Raw genomic sequence first — 22395 nt, forward strand, 5'->3', positions numbered from 1 at the left:
ACCATGGGACAAGAGGGGGCGCTGGCACAAACCATCTCGTTTCTCTCTGAGACCTCCACCCTGAATGCCATAAAAATGGGCAGTTCCTGGAAAGTGGCATTTATTTTAGACCAGGACCTCAACAGTGACAGAGCTCCCACTGAAGTGCCACACCTTTGGTCGCTGAAAGCCTCTGTAAATGCCTTTTTTATTGTCTTATCTACAATTAAACAGGGTTGCACCCCAACCTTTCTTCTGGCATCCTTGGTCAGTTCACCTGGCCACACTCATCATAAGATAATATAATCACGCCCTCCAAGGCACAGCATTACATGAACACAAAGCATTGCAAAAGAGACACTGAATGATTGATCTATGCTTCTCTTTAAAAATGAAAATTCATTTTCTTTCCACAGATGCCTCTCTGTAATGCTGGATAATATTAACAGCAATACTGTCTGCAGATTTCACCATGTGGCATGTGAGGTAAGAGTTGTTTGGCTCTTTTTACCAGAGGTATTGAAAATAATTTAAGTAATATTATTTTCTCAAAAAGGATTTCTGTACTGAGCACTCTTTGGTGTATTTGTATATACTGTACTTGATATGTATATTTTCATTTTTTTTATCTTGCTGAGGGAATATTCTTATCTTAAACAATCAAGAGGGCTGAAGTTCTATGAAGCTCGTTGCTGAGTTAAGCCTCCCTACTGCAGACAAATCAGATTAGCACACTGCAGTTTAATTCTCTCACAGACTGATCAGTTCCCTGCTAGCACTGTGATAAACAACATGGCCTGCTATTCTCTTTAATGACAGCCCTTTTTAAGTGCACTTAATCTCTAAAGTACCAAATCTGAACTTTCTTACTAACTAAAAACCAGATATAGCTTGCATAGGATATTTTATCAAATGGTAGGTCTAATAATATGTAAACATTTGCATAAAAGTGAAATGTACTGCATTATGCTATATGTAAGAGCTATTTGTTAGTTATTTAGGTTATGTTCAGTTGATTGAAGTATGCTAAAATGCTAGTTATGCTAAAATGTTTGCCCCTATATTAGTGCATAGTCTATGGGCGGTTGTATTATAAGCTATACTGAAGTGGAATATTCTGATTATTTCCTGTCCCTCTGACTATAGATTAGTCTCAGTTTGTGATCTGCCTTGCAGGTGGTAAGACATGCAGGGCAGTTTCAAGCCGTGCCCAATTGAAGTTCTGTGCTGTACGTATAGAATGTACTGAAGGTATTAAGTAAAGCTAGCCATAAGGAAATAACACGACCTTTAAGTATATAAAGCAAAAAGTTTAACAAGAAAAAGGCTAAGTTTATGGAAAAAACATTTTTTCTTTATTTTTTTTTTCTGTGTGTGTAACAACTTTTTTCTCTATTCTTGTGTGAACTGTTTTGCTTTGAATTTTCACTAAACCTTTTTTAAATGAACTGTATTGGACTGAGAAATGTCTTTTGTACACTGTGATAAGAAAGAGTCAAAGACATCATAAAGATTTAGGGCAGCCACCTATATATTGTTTTTCCCAGCTGCAAAGGTTGAGTTAAAGTAGCACGATGTGCATGGAACAGAGTCCAGAGCAGAACTGACTGCATGGAGACAAGATGGTGGTTTTAACTGATAAAACGGGAAATAACATCATCGGCGCTGGAACCAGAAGTGATGTCTTCATGACCGGAAGTGACGTCGGCAGCGGTGCCAGAACCGGACGTGCTGTTTTGTTGTCCGGAAGTGACATCATTGGATTGGATTTCCCCAGAATGGTCTGCAAGAGACTGAGAGAGGCAGTTAGCACACTCCACCGCCTCCTGGTCTGGCGTATAATTACCAGTTTGTAGGCCCTTTAGCTGTTTCCCATGCACACGTGTGTGACAACGCGTTAGACTCATGCTGATCCTGTCTCACCAGTTCAGCAGCGGCTCAATTTTGGGAAACTGGAAAAGACGCAGCTATACAGTACTTTATATTGATTTTTGGTTTTATTCCTCTTTTTTTTTTTTACTTCCCTGAAATTTTTTTGCTTTTCCTCCCTGAGGATTTTGAAATTCCAGTGCTTGTCTGTAAATGTCAGCATATTTATTTTACATTTTTCACTAATAACATGTCCCTTTGTTTTCATGCTGACTCCTCACTTATTCAAGGAGACACTGTGCAATATATACAGTAATTGAGAAAGATGTCCAGCACAAACATGTATAAGGTGCATTCTGATTGGACCAAAGGACCAAGTTTATGCACCTTGTTTTGCACTTATATTCAGTTTATTAACTTTATTTCTTTTTTGTGTCATTCCTCTTCCTATTTATTGTGGAGTGCAAAAGCAAAGGCAAAACTTGGCAAAGCATGCTGGTTACAGCCTATCACTGTCTGTTAGTGGCTTGGCAGAGTGGAGATGAAGTACATGGTTTTCATGGACAGATCGCTGTCTTTTACAGCTATTCAAATGCTAGCATTTCTTCTTGGCTTGCTTGACGTTGTTTGCTTATCAGCTGGAAATCGTCAACATGTGTCAATTATATACATGGATGGCACGGTGGTGCGGTGGTAGTCCCTGAGTTCTACCTGCAGGGAGTTTGTGTATTCTCCCCATGTCTGTGTTTCCTTTCGGCTGCTCCAGTTTCCTCCCACAGTCCAAAGACATGCAGTTTTGGTGGATTGGCATCATTAAATCGGCCCTATTGTGTGATTGGTGTGTGTGTGTGTCTGGCCTATGATGGACTGGCATCCAGTACAGAGTTTAATCATGCTTGGGATAGGCTCCAGCACCCTTCGTGACACTGGGGGGCTATTTAGTACTTTAGATATGGACATTAAAATGTCACCCAAAATGTAAAATTACAGACCCTAAAGAAACTGGTCACACTAGGGGGCAGTAGAGGAGGTCGGGTTGGTTGTTGGGTACTAAGCAAATCAAAGCTTAAAGACATTAGTCTAACTAGGGCTAAATTCTGACTCAATGAACAGTGTAGCTTTTGGTAATAATCTTTTCACTGAACAGATTTGCTTACCTCTGGGTACCCAGAATGGCCTCTGAGGTAGAGTTCAGTCTCCTTAGGTGAATGACAGTAACTGCCATTACTCTGCCTCTCATCTCCTTTTATATTCTTCTAGGGAACATGATAGGAAAGTTTCATTCTCTTGCCTTCTCTCAGTTTCTTGTGTATTAGGTAAGCTATTCTCCAATTCTGGTTTTCATTACCTTCCTGAAAATTAAGACAGCCTCCCCCATGCACTTAGCACAATCTACATGATGACGTGGAGTGAACCATTGAAAGACATTGACAGCTCAGTTGCCTTCTGACAGTGATGTTTACCAGGAAATGGGATCCTTTTGTTTCAATTGCAGGGCTCAAAAAAGGGCTTTATTTAGAAAAAATTACACTGAAAGAGGTATAACCTGTATTCAACTTAAAATAATTAAGGTAATGATTCACACTTAATATTTTCAATCTGAATCAATATAATTCTTTTTATCTTATTGAACCCACAATTTTTAAATGAGGCAAATCATTTAGAGTGATTGGGTGTAATTCACTTGTTTTATACTGAAGTAAATCTATTTTTTAAGTTGTTACAATTTTAAATGGTTTATTGATCATAACCTGTTTTTATACTATCTATACTAATAAAAGGCAAAGCCCCCACTGACTGACTAACTGACTGACTCACTGACTGACTCATCACTAATTCTCCAACTTCCCGTGTAGGTAGAAGGCTGAAATTTGGCAGGCTCATTCCTTACAGCTTACTTACAAAAGTTAAGCAGGTTTCATTTTGAAATTCTACACGTAACGGTCATAACGGTCGATAACGGTCGACAACGTCCGCCATGTTGAACTTTCTTATTGATGGCCCCATCTTCACGAAATTTGGTAGACGGCTTCCCTGCACTAACCGAAACCGATCTACATACTTATTTTGATGGTATGACGCCACTGTTGGCCGCCATATTGAACTTTCCAACGTCACTAATTCTCCAACTTCCTGTGTAGGTAGAAGGCTGAAATTTGGCAGGCTCATTCCTTACAGCTTGCTTACAAAAGTTAAGCAGGTTTCATTTCGAAATTCTACACGTAACGGTCATAACGGTTGACAACGTTTACCAACGAAATTTGGTAGGTGGCTTCCCAACGCTAACCAAAACCGATGTACATACTTATTTCAATGGTATGATGCCACTGTTGGCCGCCATATTGAACATTCCAATGTCACTTGTTCCTTATAGCTTACTGACAAAAGTTAAGCAGGTTTCATTTAGAAATTCTACGTGTAACGGTCATAACAGTTGACAAAGTCCATCACATTGAACTTTTTTATTTATGGCCCCATCTTCACGAAATTTGGTAGGCGGTTTCCCTGCACTAACCGAAACCAATGTACGTACTTATTTCGGTAGTATGATGCCACTGTCGGCCCCCCATCCCAACGCCTCCCACGTTGTTGGTTGCCTGCCTATATAACGCCGTCCGTCGCTCTGGTCTCTACATTCCCTTCCTTGCTTCCCCACGGGATTCAGGTCTCCCTGCTGATAACTACAGACTTTTTATTTAATCCACGGCTTCTCCGCTGTTTTATTGTTCATTTATTACGATTATAGTTATTGTTTAGGTATTTTAGACTTACTTTACATTGTTCAGGTACCCATTATCTTTATCATTCCAACCGTACCCCCATTAACATGTCTATCGAGGTGATCACCATCGATCAAAGAACTGTCACTTACCAAATGGTTTCCATGCCTGGAGATGGCACCTACTTTTCCATTCTCTTTGTTATATATTGCACGGCCATATCAGGCTCACTCCTGATATCCGGATGAACATTGTGTCTTATGTATTGAATGACTGGGACAGGTTCAAGGTGTGGACTGATGACGGTACAGGAGATAATTATACTACACAGGAGCACTATAAGAGTGAAATGCTTAAGCCCTTCACCTGTGGTTCTGCATGTGAGTTGATGGCTTCTGCTGAATTGTTCGGTTGTCGCTTTCAAGTGTACCGAAATGGCCAAATATTTTACATGTTTGGAGAACCGCCAATGCCTCTTAAACACTTTAGGTTCACAGGTGGCGATTTGCGGAATGGATACTTTGATGTTTATGGATGTTTAAACTCTCAAAAGCTGGATGTGAAGTTATCGATGAAACCGGTTGTATGCTTACAACGCTTGACAGATGCCGAATGTCACCAACACAAGTCCTGCAGATACTGTCGTAATTGAAACAAACCATGAAACTCAAACCAATTATGACAGCAGCAATCCAAGCTGTGAGAACTGAAACAAGATTACTGTTCACATGGCCAACTGTACGTTGCATGCTCAAGAGTAAGCTCAGCACACAGCTTGGTCATATTATAACCGGAGGGCCGAACTCACAATGTGGTATACAAAGAGATCCTTAAATAATTATTGGCATATTTTCCCTCAGTTTAAAAAGGTTTAATTTTCTTCTTAATAAAAGTTTTAAGGCCGACTTAGCGCGCCAAGCTGGTATTTTGCTGGTTACTTTTTACATTTATTTAAAAATCTAGTGCAAATACACAAGCATTTTGCAGTGTAAATCTTAAATATATAACAAAAAATGATTAAACGTTTCTACAGCTTTCTTGAAAGTATTTTTATTACGAGTTCTTATACTTAAAATTAACAGTTAAGGAACAGGGTTATTTACCAGAGATCCTCCATTATAAAAGTCTGCTGCTGAAAATGGCCAGACCTGTATAGCCATGTCCACTCCACTCGGGAATGTGTTCTTCTTTTTTGGCAGTTGCAAAGCCAGCATGCTGTAAAGTTCAACCGAAAGAATATACAAACAGCCCCCCATACACAGCACATTACAACCTAAAATATTAGGTTAACTAAAATAGGATTTTTATGTTTATTCCCTCCACCATAACTTACTTTGGTACAAACAATTTTTTTCTTTGATTGAGATCTGAAACGAAATATTTCAAGAAAAAACTCTAAATGACTAATCGTAAGTTGCTTGAAAGAGAAAATTTACGTTGAATGAATAACATCAATGTTATTCTTTTTTCAGTGTAGGCCTACAGACATACATTTAAGCCTGTCCCTGAAGGATGGCTGAAGATGTCAAAGCTTACAGTGGAACCCAAAAAAACCCTGGCTCAAATAACAAAATCATCCTCGTTTTAATAATACTAAAGTTTATTAAAAATATTAATGAACATCTACAGGAACACTGAAAAAGAAAAAGACAAACTTGAAATGGTTGTCTCATAGAGGCACAACCGCAAAAAGGACCAAATCCAAATCTGTTATTCAAAGAACAAAACCTTAAACAAGAGCTAAATACATGAAACTTACACCAACCTGTTGTCACAGATGTGCGCATAAGAGGCAGTCAAGGTAATCAAGGGGCTTAATCAAACATACTGGTCTGGATAAGCGGGTTGGCAAAATGTACTAATGACTTTTCTTCTCTCCATACAGAATCACAAAACCTGCCTAACCTGTCCTCCAGTTCCTCCATAGATAGTACTTCTGGTCACAACCCAGATCCCGACATCATTTCCTTCTAGACCTGCCTCTTCCTTCCTCCCAGATAATAGAAACCTCCAACTTTCCAGACTCAGTCTTTTGAGATTACTCAGCATCATCACAGTTTGCTTCACAGCAATGCTTATAATATACGGAGTGGGACCCCAAGCCTTTCTCTTGTTTTGTCTGATTTGACACACTCTACAAAAGAAGTTCAGAATGATTGTTTTTATCTGAATTGGTTGTGTATTTTTTACTCTTTTTTTTCTGAGTGCTTTGTGTGTTCCTCTATCTGTCTTTACATTTTTGACTCCTTTCCTTATACTTTTTTTTAGCTAGGGTGCTGTTTTAAACAAGTTACAAATTTTTGGTATCTTTCCTGATGCCATTTTGCTTTTTCCACTGATGGTGCCATATCAATGTTTCATTGCTGTAATGTGGTGACCCATTGTTAGGGGGCATGGTTTCAGGGTTGTGACCTGTGACTAACTAGACGAGTGTTTTAAAGGTTGCTGCAATTCCAATTTTCCGAGTTTGTGAATAAAAAAAGAAAAAAACTTCTTGTGCTTTTAATTAGCTTTCCTTGGTATTTAGACTTTACATTTCAGGCTTAGCAACTTTGAATTTTGTGTACTGTTTCTGGTGTAGGTAAAAAGATCAGACAAACTTTTTGATTATGCATTTTCTAGCTAGTATCTCAATGTTTCTTTTCCTGGTGTGACACAATAAGGCACCAGACATAATAAAGGTTTATAATATGGTGTATAATATGTCCTGGGTGCAAAAAGGTTGAATACTCAGAGAAGTTGTTTACAAGGCCGAGTCCAAAACAGTACTGATTAAACAAAGGCAAGATTGCGGTTTTAAATGCCTGTATAGGAAGTGACATCATCCTGATGGCCGGAACTGGAAGTGACGTCGTCATAGGGCCCAGAACCGGAAGTGATGTCTGCGGGACCGGAAAGTGACGTCATCGGAGGTGATGGGATTTCTTGGGAAGGGTCTGCAAGGAACTGAGAAAGAAAGTCAGTGCACCCGCCACCACCTGGTCTGATGTGGTATTACATTTACTTGAGCCCTTCAGCTGCCTCCTACTTGCACGTTTGTGACACTAGTCAACTCCATTTATTCAAATTTTCCTTATCTTGTGCTTGACATTACAATTATGGTACAGACAGAGCTGGCTCCCTGAGTAAGGTTTACTTTTTCTTTATTTAGTCATTTTGGATTTTGTTTACTTGAACATAACTTTTGATTTTTTGTTGTTAATTCTGTTTTTGGTTTCATTTTATTTGTAGAAAGCAAGGAAGGAAACCTTTATTGTTATGATACCAGTACAATGAACTTGTAAAAGCTACATCTATAAACAGTGCAAGTACAACAAACAATGACAAACAGTCAGTCAGTCAGTCAGTCAGTCAGTCATTCTCCAACCTGCTATATCCTAACACAGGGTCACAGGGGTCTGCTGGAGCCAATCCCAGCCAAAACAGAGCGCAAGGCAGGAACGAATACCCAGGAAGGGCGGTAGCCTACCGCAGACAATGACAAATAAATAATATAAAAAGCACAAATCCTATTAATACGCACATAAATAAATAACAGATGGAAATTATTATCCACTAAAGTAACTGACATACATACAGTGGGGAAAAAAAATAATTTTAGAATTTGAAATTCTGATGGCCCAAGTGCAGAAGGAGGGGAAAAAGTTCAGGTTATGCACCTTATCGATTAGTATGCTAGGGATGATTGTATTCAATGCCGTGTTATAATCGACAAATAGCATCCCTACATAGGTCTCTGAGTGTTTCAGATGGCTCATCATTGTATGGAGGGCTGTACATCTGTTTGATCTGTAAGCAAACCAGTGAGGTTCAAAGGAGGGAAGGAGGCTGGCTTTAATGAGCTGAGCAATAAGTCTTTCGAAACATTTCATGACTGTTGATGTCAATGCAATTTATCTGTAGTCCTTATATAGGATATAGATGACTGACTTTTTAGGGACAGGGATGATAATAACTGACTAGGGGAGAACAGTGGCCTGTGTTAGTGACACATTAAATATCTTAGTAAAGACTCTTGTAGTACTAGAGTGTTGTACCGTGTTAGCCATTATAAATATAAAGAAAAGCCAAGCAAAACGACACCTTTTATTGGCTAACTAAAAAGATTACAATATGCAAGCTTTCGAGGCAACTCAGGCCCCTTCTTCAGGCAAGATGTGATTACATCTTGCCTGAAGAAGGGGCCTGAGTTGCCTCGAAAGCTTGCATATTGTAATCTTTTTAGTTAGCCAATAAAAGGTGTCATTTTGCTTGGCTTTTCTCTAAAGACTCTTGCAAACTAGTCAGCACAAGCGTAATGTACCATTCCAAGTATGCCTTTTTTCCTGCAGTTTTCCTCAGTTTCACTGTCTTGAGCACCCGTCTCACTTGAAGTTCCAGTAAAGTGAGTATGTCACAGCTGGGAGTTGGCGAGGGCAGAGTATCAGTTTGAGACTACTTTTCCTAAAAGCGGACAATGAAAAGATTTAGTTCCTAAGCCAATAAGGCATCAGCACAGACTGGCACATGTGTACTGCTTTTGAGATTGGTGATTAGTTGTAATCCCTGCCACACTTGCAGTGGGTTATTGTCTGTCAGATGGGCCTTTAACTTGCTCTTGTAGGCCATCTTGGCAGTTTTGATACCTCTCCTCAGATTTGCTCTTCCTGCACTGTACTGGGCTTTATCCTCTGACCTGAAGGCAATGTATCAGGTTCTAAGCAGAGACTGAAACTCACTGGTCATCCATGGTTTTTGGTTGCGTTTATCCACTGTAAACTTATCAGTGCAGAACTTAATGTATGTACAGTATGTTTTATGTAATATTCTGATTTTTTTGATATTGCATTATTTATTAATTTAGCTACTATGTTACACAGTCCTACATATAGTAGTGTTTTTTGTTATGTGTCCTGTCTCCTTTATGTGGTGTCCAAGGACTCTTATTGGTTTGCTGATTAATGGATTTCTTTGCTAAAGGTTTTGCTTTGACTTTGTGTTATTCCTCTTTTTCTTTAAAAAAATCTTTGAGGAACTTGTTTTTTTTTGGTTTTTTTTTTGCCAGAGGGATTTTACATTTTGCCTCTTGTCTCTTCACTGCATATTAGAAACTTTTAAAGCCTGGGCCCCGCTGTGCCTACCTTTTGAGTTGGGGTCAGGACATAATAATAATAATAATAATAATAATAATAATAATACATTAGGATTAGATGCCTAGCTCTACTGGAGTAGTGGTCTGCCTTTGTTAATTTTGTGGCCTGTAACCCCTTTTTGCCCTTTTGATGGTAATTCATTCAAAACAGAGAAGAACAACATAATGCTAGGAACCTGTATTTTAGGAATTTACTTTGTGTTTATTTTGCACAAATCAGTTTTCCTTACACTTGTTTTGAGGGTTTTCCTAGGCCAGGAATCTAAGTATAAAATCTTTTTTTTAAATAGATCTACTTTACATTTTGTAATTTAACTTAGACTGTTTCCACCGCCATTTTGTCTCTACTGTTCTTAGAAGAGCCACCCTTGTTGTTATGGCCAAATCCTACGAGGTCATTACTTGGCTGATGCCGCAACAGGTATAAAAAAGGAGATGGAAAGACGTATTTCCTATCTGAATTTGCAGATGACAAAACCCTTTTCCAAATGTTCTTTTTGACTAAATTTCACAGTTCTTTATCAAGTGTTTCGGAGTTACCTTAGTTTTGAGTATAATTTGTATCTCTTATTTAATATTTGGTTGCCGTGTTTATTATTTTTTGGCTTTTGAATATGTTTTTTTGCTTGATCACTACCATATAACACTACTTGCTAGCGTGCCTAGCATAACTTAAGTGTTAATACCAATTTCTCAGTGATGGTGCTGAGAAAACTCAGGTCTTTTATAAGGTGAGGGTGGTCCCTCAGCTGTAGTGTTGGGGGCCCACCCTCTTGGGTTCAACATATTGAAATCAAGGAACATAAGGCAAGGGACACATTAAATTGAAATTCATGAACAAAAAATGTAAATGAAAAAATAATAAAATACATAAAGGAAAACAAAAATGTATTTAGAAACAAAAAATACAAAATACACAGAAAACCATGAAACAAGTATAAAAAATACTGAGACCAGGGAGAGAGCCCTGTCATGCCTTGATGGCTGTCCTCTGCACTATTTGTACATATGGTGCTATGAGTGAGTGATTTTTACTTTTATTAATTCAAGTTTTTCATGACAAATACATTCTATTACTGCACTTTTGGAATTATGTGTTACATATTGTGGCGGACGGCCAGGGCTTTTGCCAAGCCGGGACGCCGCAATGCTGGGAGCACCAGGCGAGCAATTGTGGCCAGAGCATTACCTCCCCCGGAATGTTAGATGGCAGCCCCCCTGGGTTGCCTTGGATTCCCGCAGGGCTTCATGGGAGTTGGAGTTTGGTACAGCCCTGTTGGGATCCGCGGGTGCCGCCAGGGGATGCTACAATTACTGCTGAGACCCGGAGAGCAGCTCTTCCGGTACACCCAAAGTGCTGCCGGCAACACATCACAGGCACTTCCGGATGCCCTATATAAAGGTTCCAGAGTTGGGGGGAGGAGGAGGACGAAGCTTGTCAGAGGGAGATTGGAGGAGAAAGAGGGAGATAAAGAAGAAGAAACGAAAGGGAGAAAAGTGAAGCATTTTGGTGCTTGTTGGAACTGTGTAAATAAAATCACGTGTCCTTTGGTAGTTTGTATCCTTAGCGTCTGTCTGTGATCTGGGCTGGAATGTTCACAATATCATTTTTTTTTGGAAAGTTAATTTTTCATGTGTGTTTGGAGTGGAAATGCATGTACACAAAATGATGTTTTTAAACTGTTTCATGTTAGTATTTCTTAGATATTGCACTTACTAACTGACATGTCATTTTAAACTGCCTTTCACCCACTCAGACTTGCTTGTTTGCTTCTAGTGCCAATGGAGTGCATGGTCAAGTACATAAATAATATGCAGCTTATATGATAGAATGTACAGTGACTGAAAATGAAAATGCGTAATGTGTGCAATTTCCACCTAATGTCAATGGGTAATTCAGAATAATTTAATCTGCAGAGACTCTCACAAAGTGCCTCTTCCTCTATTGCATTGTCAGTTTCTATGTTTTCATTCAAACCTTCAATCTTCTGCTTATTTCGTTTGACTTTTATTTTAATGTTTCTCATAACCTTCTTCATTGCCTGCACTTAATCAATTCTTTCATTGAATTACACCGCTGATCGCCCCTGTAACCCGACTGTCACTTTTCACTGTCTGGTGGCCACAGTCTCTCCTTTACTACCTGAAGCCAATGTGAGTCAATCCTCTTTATTATAAAGGGAGACTTCTGGCTCTCACCAGGACCCAGTTGTTTAAGCATCAAGCTTAATCATATGTTGCGATGAGCCTCTCATGTTTTTCAACTTGTTCATTTATTATTCAGTACGAGCCTCGCCTTTTTCCATAATCCTTTGCTTTGCTTTTTTTAGCTTAATTTGGGTCCTACCGTTTCCCAATTTTTTTTTTTTTTAACCATCATGAACGCCTTATGCTATTGTTCGTACTTGTCTTGGTACTGACCTCAGCATGTAATAAATATGCCTGGCCATCCTCCAGTCAATCCTACATTTTTAAGGAAAGTTGAGAGCCACATTCAATTTCTCATGCTTGGCTGAGTCCTGTGTGCCATTAAACTGCTTCTCATTCAACAGGGGGATAATCACCACACATGAACAAGGAGAACAGGCCGCTGCATGGCTATTATTGAATTCTTATCGTATCTTTGTTCATGACATACTACTTGCTATGAAAGGTGCTCTAAAAACAATGAATCAATGTTTTATGTAAAGATATATTTTACAGTGAAATCTATGCAGGTTTGAATTAGCTCACTGCATGACCACATCTTGAAAAATGCTGTCAGTCCAGCGCTTTTGCCTACGCTAATTATGTCATCTATATTTCCTCCATATAAAAAGCCAGCCCTCCGCCCACCATTGAGGCAGTCGTCCAACAAATGTGACTTAAAGAGTGAGACTGAAATGAGATGTGAGTATAAATTTAACAACATGATGGAAAAGAAGCAGACTAGGCTTGCTGTTGGATTGATTTTAGAATGTATTTCTTTTCATTGGTCGTATACACTAACACAAAGGGCTGGAGGGTAGGCCTGTTCTAGGTATTATGGCATCATTTTAGCTAGTGGAGTAGAATGATATAAAAAAATATATATATTAATATACAAGTGATCTGAAAATGTAATGTTCTTGGTTGCCCTACAGATAACCCAAAATGTTGCAAAAATGAATCAATTTTTCTACATAAAATATTAGCTAAAAAAAAGGAGTCGTTACACAAAGAGCTTTCACTTACTATGGATTCAGAAAGTATTCTGACCCCTTCACGTTCTGCATAATTTATTGTGCTGTAGATTTAATTTTAAATGGATACATTTGCCATTTTTGCACCAATAACGTGAAAGAAAACTGTTCTCAGAAGAGCTTGCAAATTTATTTAAACTTATAAACTGAAATCTCTAATTCATATAAGTATGCAGATTCTTCATTCAGTAGGTCATAGAAGCCCCACTGGCAGCAACTGCAGCTTCAAAGCTTCTTGGGTAAGTATCGACAAGCTTTGCACACCTGGGTTTGGGCAGTTTATTCCATCCTTCCTGGCAGATCCGCTCAAACTCAGTTTAACTGGATGAGTAGGATCTACAAACTGCCACCTTCTGGTCTCTCCATAAATGTTCTATGTTCAAAGTTGAGACATGCCCCAAAACCACTTGGCAGTATGATATGGGTCACTGTCATGACATGCGCTGTGGAGCAGTCTCTGCATTTAGTTGTATTCATCATTCCCTTAATTCTGAGCAGCCATCCTGTCACTGTCTCTGAGATGCACCCTCATAGTATGATGATACCACCACCATGCTTCCCTGTGTGGATGGAATAAGGCAGGAGATGGTCTTCACTAGACATAGTGCTTGGAGTCCTCTCAAGAGAGTTTAGTTGTTGTCTCTTTATACCAGATAATTTTTCCCACTTATTTTTGAAATTTTTTAATGTCCACTTGGCAAACTCCAAGCAGGCTGTCATATACATCTAATTGATGGAGTGCTGCTAAGATGTTCATCCTTCTGACAGGTTCTCCAATCTCAGCTGAGGTCTTCTGAAGCTCTGTGAAAGTGACCACTGAGTTCTTGGTCACCTCCCTGACCAGTGCGCTTCTTGTTTGGCTGGACAGACAACTCTAGGAAGAGTTCCTGGTGCTTCCAAACTTCTTCCATTTCACAATCATTGTGGCCACTGCGCTCCTGGGAACACTCAACACTTTAGTAACTGTTTTATGACCTTCTCCTCATCTGTGCCTAACCATATCTTTAATATTATTTTGATGCCTTGACACATTTTGGTAACAATTGATTACATTTATTTTGTTTTACCAATTGGAGCACAGACAGGTGAAGTGACTTGTTCATGGTCACAGAGTCAATAGTGGGATTTGAACCCACAGCCTCAAGGTTTGAAGTCGAAGGCTTAATGCCTTAACCAGGAGGTCCACAGAGACTTGGCTTTGTTCGCAGGTGGACTCCAATCAAATTTTAAACACATCTCAAGGATACATAAAGCTAACAGGATTCACCTGGCCCCAATCTGGAGTGCCACAGCAAAGGGTCCGAATGCTCATACAAACGAGAGAGTTCAGTTTTTGATTTTTTAGGAAATATGCAAACCTTCCTGAAAGCACAGCTTCACTTTATTATTAAGGGTATTGAGTGTATATTCATAGGCTAAAAAGTGGCACATTTTTACCTTTTAAAACTAAGTCTACAATGCAATAGAGTGTCAGAAAGTGAAAGGGTCTGAATTACTTTCTGAATTCTCTGTATATTCTCAGTTAGGCCATGGAAATAACCTGCAGTGTAGCAGCATGCCTGTAAATTGGTTTTGAAGACCCTAACATCCACAAATAGATTAGACGAGTGACGATTAAAGCACAGTTTTAATTGAGAGTGCACTACAGTGGACAGTAGAGTCCCTAAAAAAAATATTAGCCGTGGGTTTTGGCTTTGTGTCAGGTACCAGTTTGGAGATTTTGGAGCCAGAGTGCACACGGCTGTATAAAGATGACAGATTTCAAAGCAGTTGGGGCTTCAAGTTTTTTTTAGATTAATTGAATAACAGCCAATGACAAGATGATAAACTACACCAGCATGTGATCTTCTGCCCTGGTCTTCACAAATACACAATTTTTTTTAAAAACAAAGCATCTTTCTCATGTTTCTCCTATGGTGTTCTTCTACCAAAATAACTCCCAACATCTGGTAATTGCTTTGATCTGTTTGTCCCAGAAATAAGTTTTTTACTTATTTGTTATTCATGGACATGCTCTTTTTTGAGTTCTTAAGTTTATTAATTCCTAATAAGTGAGATTATGATTGCTTCAGCCAATATCTTCTTATATAATATGCTACTGTGGCTGTCCGTTTGTCTGTCCAGGATTTTAAATCACCTGTTAGCTCACAAACCTCTTGACCTATTAACCTGAAATTTGGTACACATATACTACGTGACGTCTACTATCCACTTTTGGCGTGATAATTGCCCAACCAAGGTTATTCCTCTTTTTATTTTATTGTAGAATCAACTCTCGGCAGTGGCCAGGAGGGCAGCTGTGCAGCGCATGCACATGGTCGCCGTTATCATTCCCTACCACCAGTCACTTCCCCTGCCTCTTCATATCTTAAATCATTCTTGAGGCAGATTGAAGAGAAAAATGTACTAAGTAATTGCAACACAAACAATGACTTAATCAGTTTTAACGCGAAAAGATGCCGCCTAAAGAAGAGAAGAAGCGGGCCCCTAGGGTGGAGAAAAGAAGAGCTGCTCAGGAAGAAGCAAGGGCGTCAACCTCTGAGAAAATGAATGCTAAACGTACAGAGAAAGAAAGAGTATGAAAAATATGAAGACTCAAGTCAAGTGTATTTACTGCATGTCATCGTGTGGTGCGCCATTACTGGTATTCCATAATATGCAGTAAAGCCTTTTCTAGTACTCAACTGTAAATAGGTTTGTATGCATCCAAGCTTCAACAATATCAGAAAGTGTCAGGACTCTGCTGAACCTTAATCCCCTGCTAGTGAGGGCCATCACTGTGCACACTAATCACAAAGTCCTTCTCGAGGAACCAAGTCACCCAGAGGTCTTTGAAAAGACATTAAAAGATGTGTGTGCTCTAAATTGGGTGGGTGTGAGTGAGACTGCCATGCTGTAGGAAATGTGTATGGTGTGAGAAGAAGAACTTATTGATTCATGTTAATCAATCAATTAATTAATGATCAGTGTTGCCTTTGGCAATGCCAATAATTAAATTTAAAAAAACTTAGTAAGATGACCACCTGGGGCCAGAAAATTAATGTAGTGTGTGTGAAGGTCCTGCATCCGGAAAGTATTAACAGCGCATCACTTTTTCCACATTTTGTTATGTTACAGCCTTATTCCAAAACGGATTAAGTTCATTTTTTTCCTCAGAATTCTACACACAACACCCCATAATGACAACGTGAAAAAAGTTTACTTGAGGTTTTTGCAAATTTATTAAAAATAAAAAAACTGAGAAATCACATGTACATAAGTATTCACATCCTTTGCGCAATACTTTGTCTATGCACCTTTGGCAGCAATTACAGCCTCAAGTCTTTTTGAATATGATGCCACAAGCTTGGCACACCTATCCTTGGCCAGTTTCGCCCATTCCTCTTTGGAGCACCTCTCAAGCTCCATCAGGTTGGATGGGAAGCGTCGGTGCATAGCCATTTTAAGATCTCTCCAGAGATGTTCAATCAGATTCAAGTCTGGGCTCTGGCTGGGCCACTCAAGGACATTCATAGAGTTGTCCTGAAGCCACTCCTTTGATATCTTGGCTGTGTGCTTAGGGTCGTTGTCCTGCTGAAAGATGAACCGTCGACCCAGTCTGAGGTCAAGAGCGCTCTGGAGCAGGTTTTCATCCAGGATGTCTCTGTACAATGCTGCAGTCATCTTTCCCTTTATCCTGACTAGTCTCCCAGTTCCTGCTGCTGAAAAACATCCCCACAGCATGATGCTGCCACCACCATGCTTCGCTGTAGGGATGGAATTGGCCTGGTGATGAGCAGTGCCTGGTTTCCTCCAAACGTGACGCGTGGCATTTACACCAAAGAGTTCAATCTTTGTCTCATCAGACCAGAGAATTTTGTTTCTCATGGTCTGAGTGTCCTTCAGGTGCCTTTTGGCAAACTCCAGGCGGCCTGCCATGTGCCTTTTACTAAGGAGTGGCTTCCGTCTGGCCACTCTACCATACAGGCCTGATTGGTGAATTGCTGCAGAGATGGTTGTCCTTCTGGAAGGTTCTCCTCTCTCCACAAAGGACCTCTGGAGCTCTGACAGAGTGACCATCGGTTTCTTGGTCACCTCCATGACTAAGGCCCTTCTCCCCCGATCGCTCAGTTTAGATGGCCAGCCAGCTCTAGGAAGAGTCCTGGTGGTTTCGAACTTCTTCCACTTACGGATGATGGAGGCCACTGTGCTCATTGGGACCTTCAAAGCAGCAGAAAGTTTTCTGTAACCTTCCCCAGATTTGTGCCTCGAGACAATCCTGTCTCGGAGGTCTACAGCCAATTCCTTTGACTTCATGCTTGGTTTGTGCTCTGACATGAACTGTCAACTGTGGGACCTTATATATGTGTGCCTTTCCAAATCATGGCCAATCAACTGAATTTACCACAGGTGGACTCCAATTAAGCTGCAGAAACATCTCAAGGATGATTAGGGGAAACAGGATGCACCTGAGCTCAATTCTGAGCTTCATGGCAAAGGCTGTGAATACTTATGTACATGTGCTTTCTCAATTTTTTATTTTTAATACATTCACAAAAATCTCAAGTAAACTTTTTTCACGTTGTCATTATGGAGTGTTGTGTGTAGAATTCTGAGAAAAAAATGAATTTAATTTATTTTGGAATAAGGCTGTAACATAACAAAATGTGGAAAAAGTGATGCGCTGTGAATACTTCCTGGATGCACTGTATCTATACGGTTTATAAATGAGGTTCATCATTCAACGAAAGTCTACAATAATACATTTTCACTTTCTCTGTTGAAGTCTAGATGTGGTGATAGACTATTTTTCAACAATAAATGTGCAATAAATAGAATAATACAATTTATTCAAACAAGAACGATAAAAGAAAATGGATATATATACGAGTATACATGGATTTATATATATAAAAGTGAAGGTCTGTGATACATCCTAAAATAATTTTATTATTCCTAAGCTTTTGACAACCTGCCAGGTGACATCATCAGAGGAAAATGTTTGGACATACAGGACATATTCTTAGTATCGGCCCTGAATTTTACTTTCACAGTGTCTCAGTTAAACATGTGTCTGGTGGAACTTGTATGTTTGTAAATCAACTGTGGGTCTTTCCTTCTGACAGCTCTATGATGTTCCTGCATATGTGTTGTGAGTCTTTTAGATGTTTGTCCCACGAATACCAGAGGGCATGCACTGCATGGAATGCTATAAACTGCGTTACATCTATATACTAGTATGTACTAGCATAGTGAAATGGCCATTTATTAAAATGGGGATAAGGGAACAATGGTAAATATATTGTACATTTACTAACCTCTTTTCACCGGATATGTCTTATGTCCCTCTTTCTTTGTTCATTTTCCTGCCTTGGGTATTCTAGCCTTTACTGTCCTCTTTCTTTGTGCTTCTTGTTGCTTTTCTTCGCTGAACATTTTAGCCCTGTTGCTGACTCCAGATGCACAAATGTAGGCCGCACAGCTTATGCCTCTTACCTTTGTTCACTGGACACTCCTACCCTCTTCTGGATGTTGGTTCACATTACACCAGGGCTAGGCTATGAACGTAATATGGATGGGCGTGTCATTGCTATTAAATATAGAGAGACAGATATTTATGTACATAGATATATAGACAAAGGACAATAACAAACAGCACAAATAAAAATGGCACCCATCTTTTTGGTTGACTGTTGGTGCAAAAGTTTGTCCATCAAGGTTGCCATTTGTCCCTGAGCAAGTATTTAGATGGTGCAGGAGGAGGCATCTCGGGGTTTCACTTTGTGATTGATCATTTTATCAGATGAGACCCAGAAGCTGCATTGCAAAGAGGCCCTGTGAATAGAAAACTGACACTCTTGCTGTAATTAATTTGTGTCTAGCAGTTTGCTTTTTAGAAAAGTTCTTAGTTGCTAAAGCATAAAAAAATGAGTAATGCCAGTCTGTCCTACAATGTGCTAGGATGGCACCTGACTGAGTGTTGGTTCCGGCCTAGTGACAAGATTCAGCCCACCATGGCCTTATAATTTGATAAAATTTACTTAAATTGAAGCTGTTTCAACTTAGCTTTTGACTCTGTAAATCTGATATTTTTATTGTGTTATTTTTTAAAATTAGGTCATTCCAATTGATTTTAAATCTTGTTTTTAAAATTGCTTAAAAATAAATGCCAGTAAGAATTTTTTCGCCCATTTCACAGTTTAAAGAGGACAACCTAATGATGACCTGTGAACGATGGCTTGAGCTCTACTTGGTTCCTCATCTTCAATCAAAGATACAGCTACGTGAGCTTTCACAGGACCTTTTACTCAAAACTCTCAAGTCCCCAAGGTTAGATGTCACTTATATCACCTTTGTCATTGTGTAGATCACCTTTTTGGTTAAAAGCAGTTGATATTGGACTTCTGGCTATTTAACTGGTCAGAAATATTACAATAGGTCAATTGTGTTTTATTGTCCACCTATTCATTTACCTATTTCTTAGGTAAATGAATAGGTGGATATTTAGGGTTGTGAGCATTAGGGCTAGGATTGTAAGTGGGAAATGTAAAGACTTAAAGAAGAATAAATGACTAGAAAGAGAAAAGACCTGGTTGAGAGAAGATACTAAAGAATAGCAGTATCTCAGGTAGAGATGGGAAAGAGAAGATCATTGTAGAAATTAGGTGAAGCAAAAATCAAAGTTGAAAATAACCATTGCTAAAAAGGTCACATTTGAAATGAGAATATCCTCAGCTCTAACCACAATATCTGAACCTGTTGTCACCAGCTCTTTTTATACAAAGCAGAATCTGTAACCTGTCTTATGAATGTTTAATCTCAGCTCACATTTTCTACATTAGGGAATAAATAATCTAGCATTTGTTGAATTCTGCTTCACAATGATAGAAGGAACTGATCAAAAGCTACGTCACTGTCACATTTCAGCTATTCTTGTGGTAGCTCAAACCCTAAAAACCGGAAGGACTGTACTTGTCCTACTTTCTGATATTGAAAATTGAAACCAAGCAAACGTTTTCTTTTCTGCACCACCTATCTGAATCTGTCATAGGTCGCCTGTGATATGTGTGCTGTAGTCAAACTCAGTATGCCACTGAAGCAAGACCAATATGGCTATCCCCCTCCCACTCCATTCAGTGAGTGAAAGAACTATGCTGAGTCATATGTGTCATTACATTTTTTTCAAACTTCTTTGTCATAATGTAGGTATTACAAAGTATTATCATACAGTATGTGCTCTTAACATTAACACCATACACTCATTCACTGAAAAAGAGTATAACCGCCATTCAACTTAAAATAATTAAGGCAATGATTCACACTTAATATTTTCAATCAGAACCAATATAATTCTTTTTATCTTATTCAACCCACAATTTTTAAGTTCAGGCAAATCATTTAGAGTGATTGGGTGTGATTCACTTGTTTTATACTGAAGTAAATCTGTTTTTTAAGTTGCTACAATTTGAAATGGTTTATTGGTCATAGCCTGGTTTATGCTATTAGAAATATTATGAACATAACACATTCCAATGCTGTAGTTTTTACATTTATTTAAAAATCTAATGCAAATACACAAGCATTTTGGAGTGTAAATCTTAAATACACAACAAAACATTATTAAATGTTTCTACAGCTTTCTTGAAAGTAGGTTTTATTACAAGTTCTTATACTTAAAATGAACAGTTGAGAAACAGGGTTACTTACCAGAAAACCTCCGTTATAAAAGTCTGCTGCTGAAAATGTCCAGACCTGTACTGCCACGTCCACTCCACTTGGGAAAACGTTCTTCTTTTTTGGCAGTTGGAAAGCCAGCACGCTGGAAAATTTGATCGGAAGAAAATACAAACAGCCCCTCCCACACAGCACATGAACAACCTAAAATATTAGGTTAACTGACTTAGGATTTGTATGTTTATTCCCTCCACCATAACTTATTTTGGTACAAACACATTTTTTTACTTTGACATATAGGCCCTCCAACCTGCAGGGAAAAACTTGGGGGTTGGTGACAGAACTGGCACTCCAGCCACCATAAAAAAGCTCGCACTGTCCCATTCCATCTGAACTAGTGTGGTGCTGAGGTATCACCCGTTGCATGGCTGCACTCGGGTCCGAATCTGGATCCTGAGTTGGTTTGTCGTGTGGTGGGTGCGGCAATGCACTGTATCAGTGTGTGCTCCTAACCTCCACCTCCTCATTGAGATCTGAAACCAAATATTTCAAGCTACAACACTAAATGACTAATCTTAAGTTGCTTGAAAGAGAAAATTGACGTTAAATGAACAACATCAATGTTATACTTTTTTCAGTGAATGATGACTCCACAGAACCAGAAGAAGGGCTCACCAGATAATCAAATCATAAGGGCTGCATTCTTATTTTAGTATAAACAATGCAAAACGTAAAACCCACAACATTACTATAAAAGGATTCAACTCACTAACTACAGAATCATACTTTTTATATCAAAACTAACTTGAAGTGTTCATGAATATAATTACAAATGCAGAATTTGAACAGTTCCTTGTTTTGGTAGCGGTGATGGACTTCTTATTTTCTGTGTTTCAGTTGAAGCGACCTATTATGTGGTGGGAGTTTGTTAGCAGGCATGTCGACACAGACACAATCACACAACACTCAGTTGGACAGATCTTGTCTGCTTTGAATGTGCGTATTTTTCAGTATTACACCTTGCTAGTTGCACAATAGTACCTTATGATTGCAATATGAAATTACAAATTTGTCTAAAATAAGACTTTTAAATTGGGAGAATGGAAGAATGGGATGTCTTGTTGCCATATTGGGAATCCTAAAGCCAATGTCACCTTACAGTATGTGACTTCTAGGTATATCAGATGTGCCGACTTTAGTTGCTGATCTTGTTGCCAGACCATGTCACCTTTAAATCGCTGGGCATGTCACATTTAGTGGCTCCATGCTGACCTGCCCTTCAAGCACAGTTGTGTTCATCCCTTTTTGCAACAGTTCTGCCTGATGGAGCCTGTGCTGTGATGATTAGCAGGTATAATGAGTTCTATGCCTTTTTTTGTTCCTTTTTCCATTATGTCATGGTACCTAAAAATGAGAAATATGTCAAGCTCCTATTCTGTTTATGATATCCAAAAACCTGCGTTCCTTATTACTCGTCACTGCATTTAATGTATTGTACTTCATGAACACAAGCCCGTCACTGCAACTAAAGACAAAATGTCAGAGAGTGTCTTGGACAATTTAGAGTGAATCACTGGGCATGTCGCATTACACAGGAGTATGCCTCCGACTTCCTCTGAGATTAAGTAAATGAAAATTGCTAGAAAAGTCATCAAATGTGACACGGCCTTAACAGAAGCAGAAGGAAGTCTGATTTTCCTGTTATAAGGCCAAGCTTCTCAGTTTTGCACCCTCTTGGGCCTTCTGTTTGGATGAGGGTTAGAACTCCAATATTTACAGTGGGCCTAAAATGTCCATGTAGTCAACAATGTTAGAGCACCAA

The 22395-nt window shown here is 39.1% G+C and overlaps 1 protein-coding gene across 1 annotated transcript in view; it reads left to right on the forward strand.

Annotated features, from left to right (window-relative positions):
• btbd16 (BTB (POZ) domain containing 16) overlaps positions 1-22395 on the forward strand; it is a 195675-nt gene that overhangs the window by 108309 nt on the left and 64971 nt on the right. Inside the window, exons 9-10 of the mRNA XM_039769245.1 lie at positions 396-465; positions 19099-19229. Of these exons, the coding sequence (XP_039625179.1) occupies positions 396-465; positions 19099-19229 (201 nt within the window). The remainder of the gene's footprint in view (positions 1-395; positions 466-19098; positions 19230-22395) is intronic.

This window comes from Polypterus senegalus, chromosome 1 (assembly GCF_016835505.1).
Source record: "Polypterus senegalus isolate Bchr_013 chromosome 1, ASM1683550v1, whole genome shotgun sequence".
Taxonomy (NCBI): domain Eukaryota; kingdom Metazoa; phylum Chordata; class Cladistia; order Polypteriformes; family Polypteridae; genus Polypterus; species Polypterus senegalus.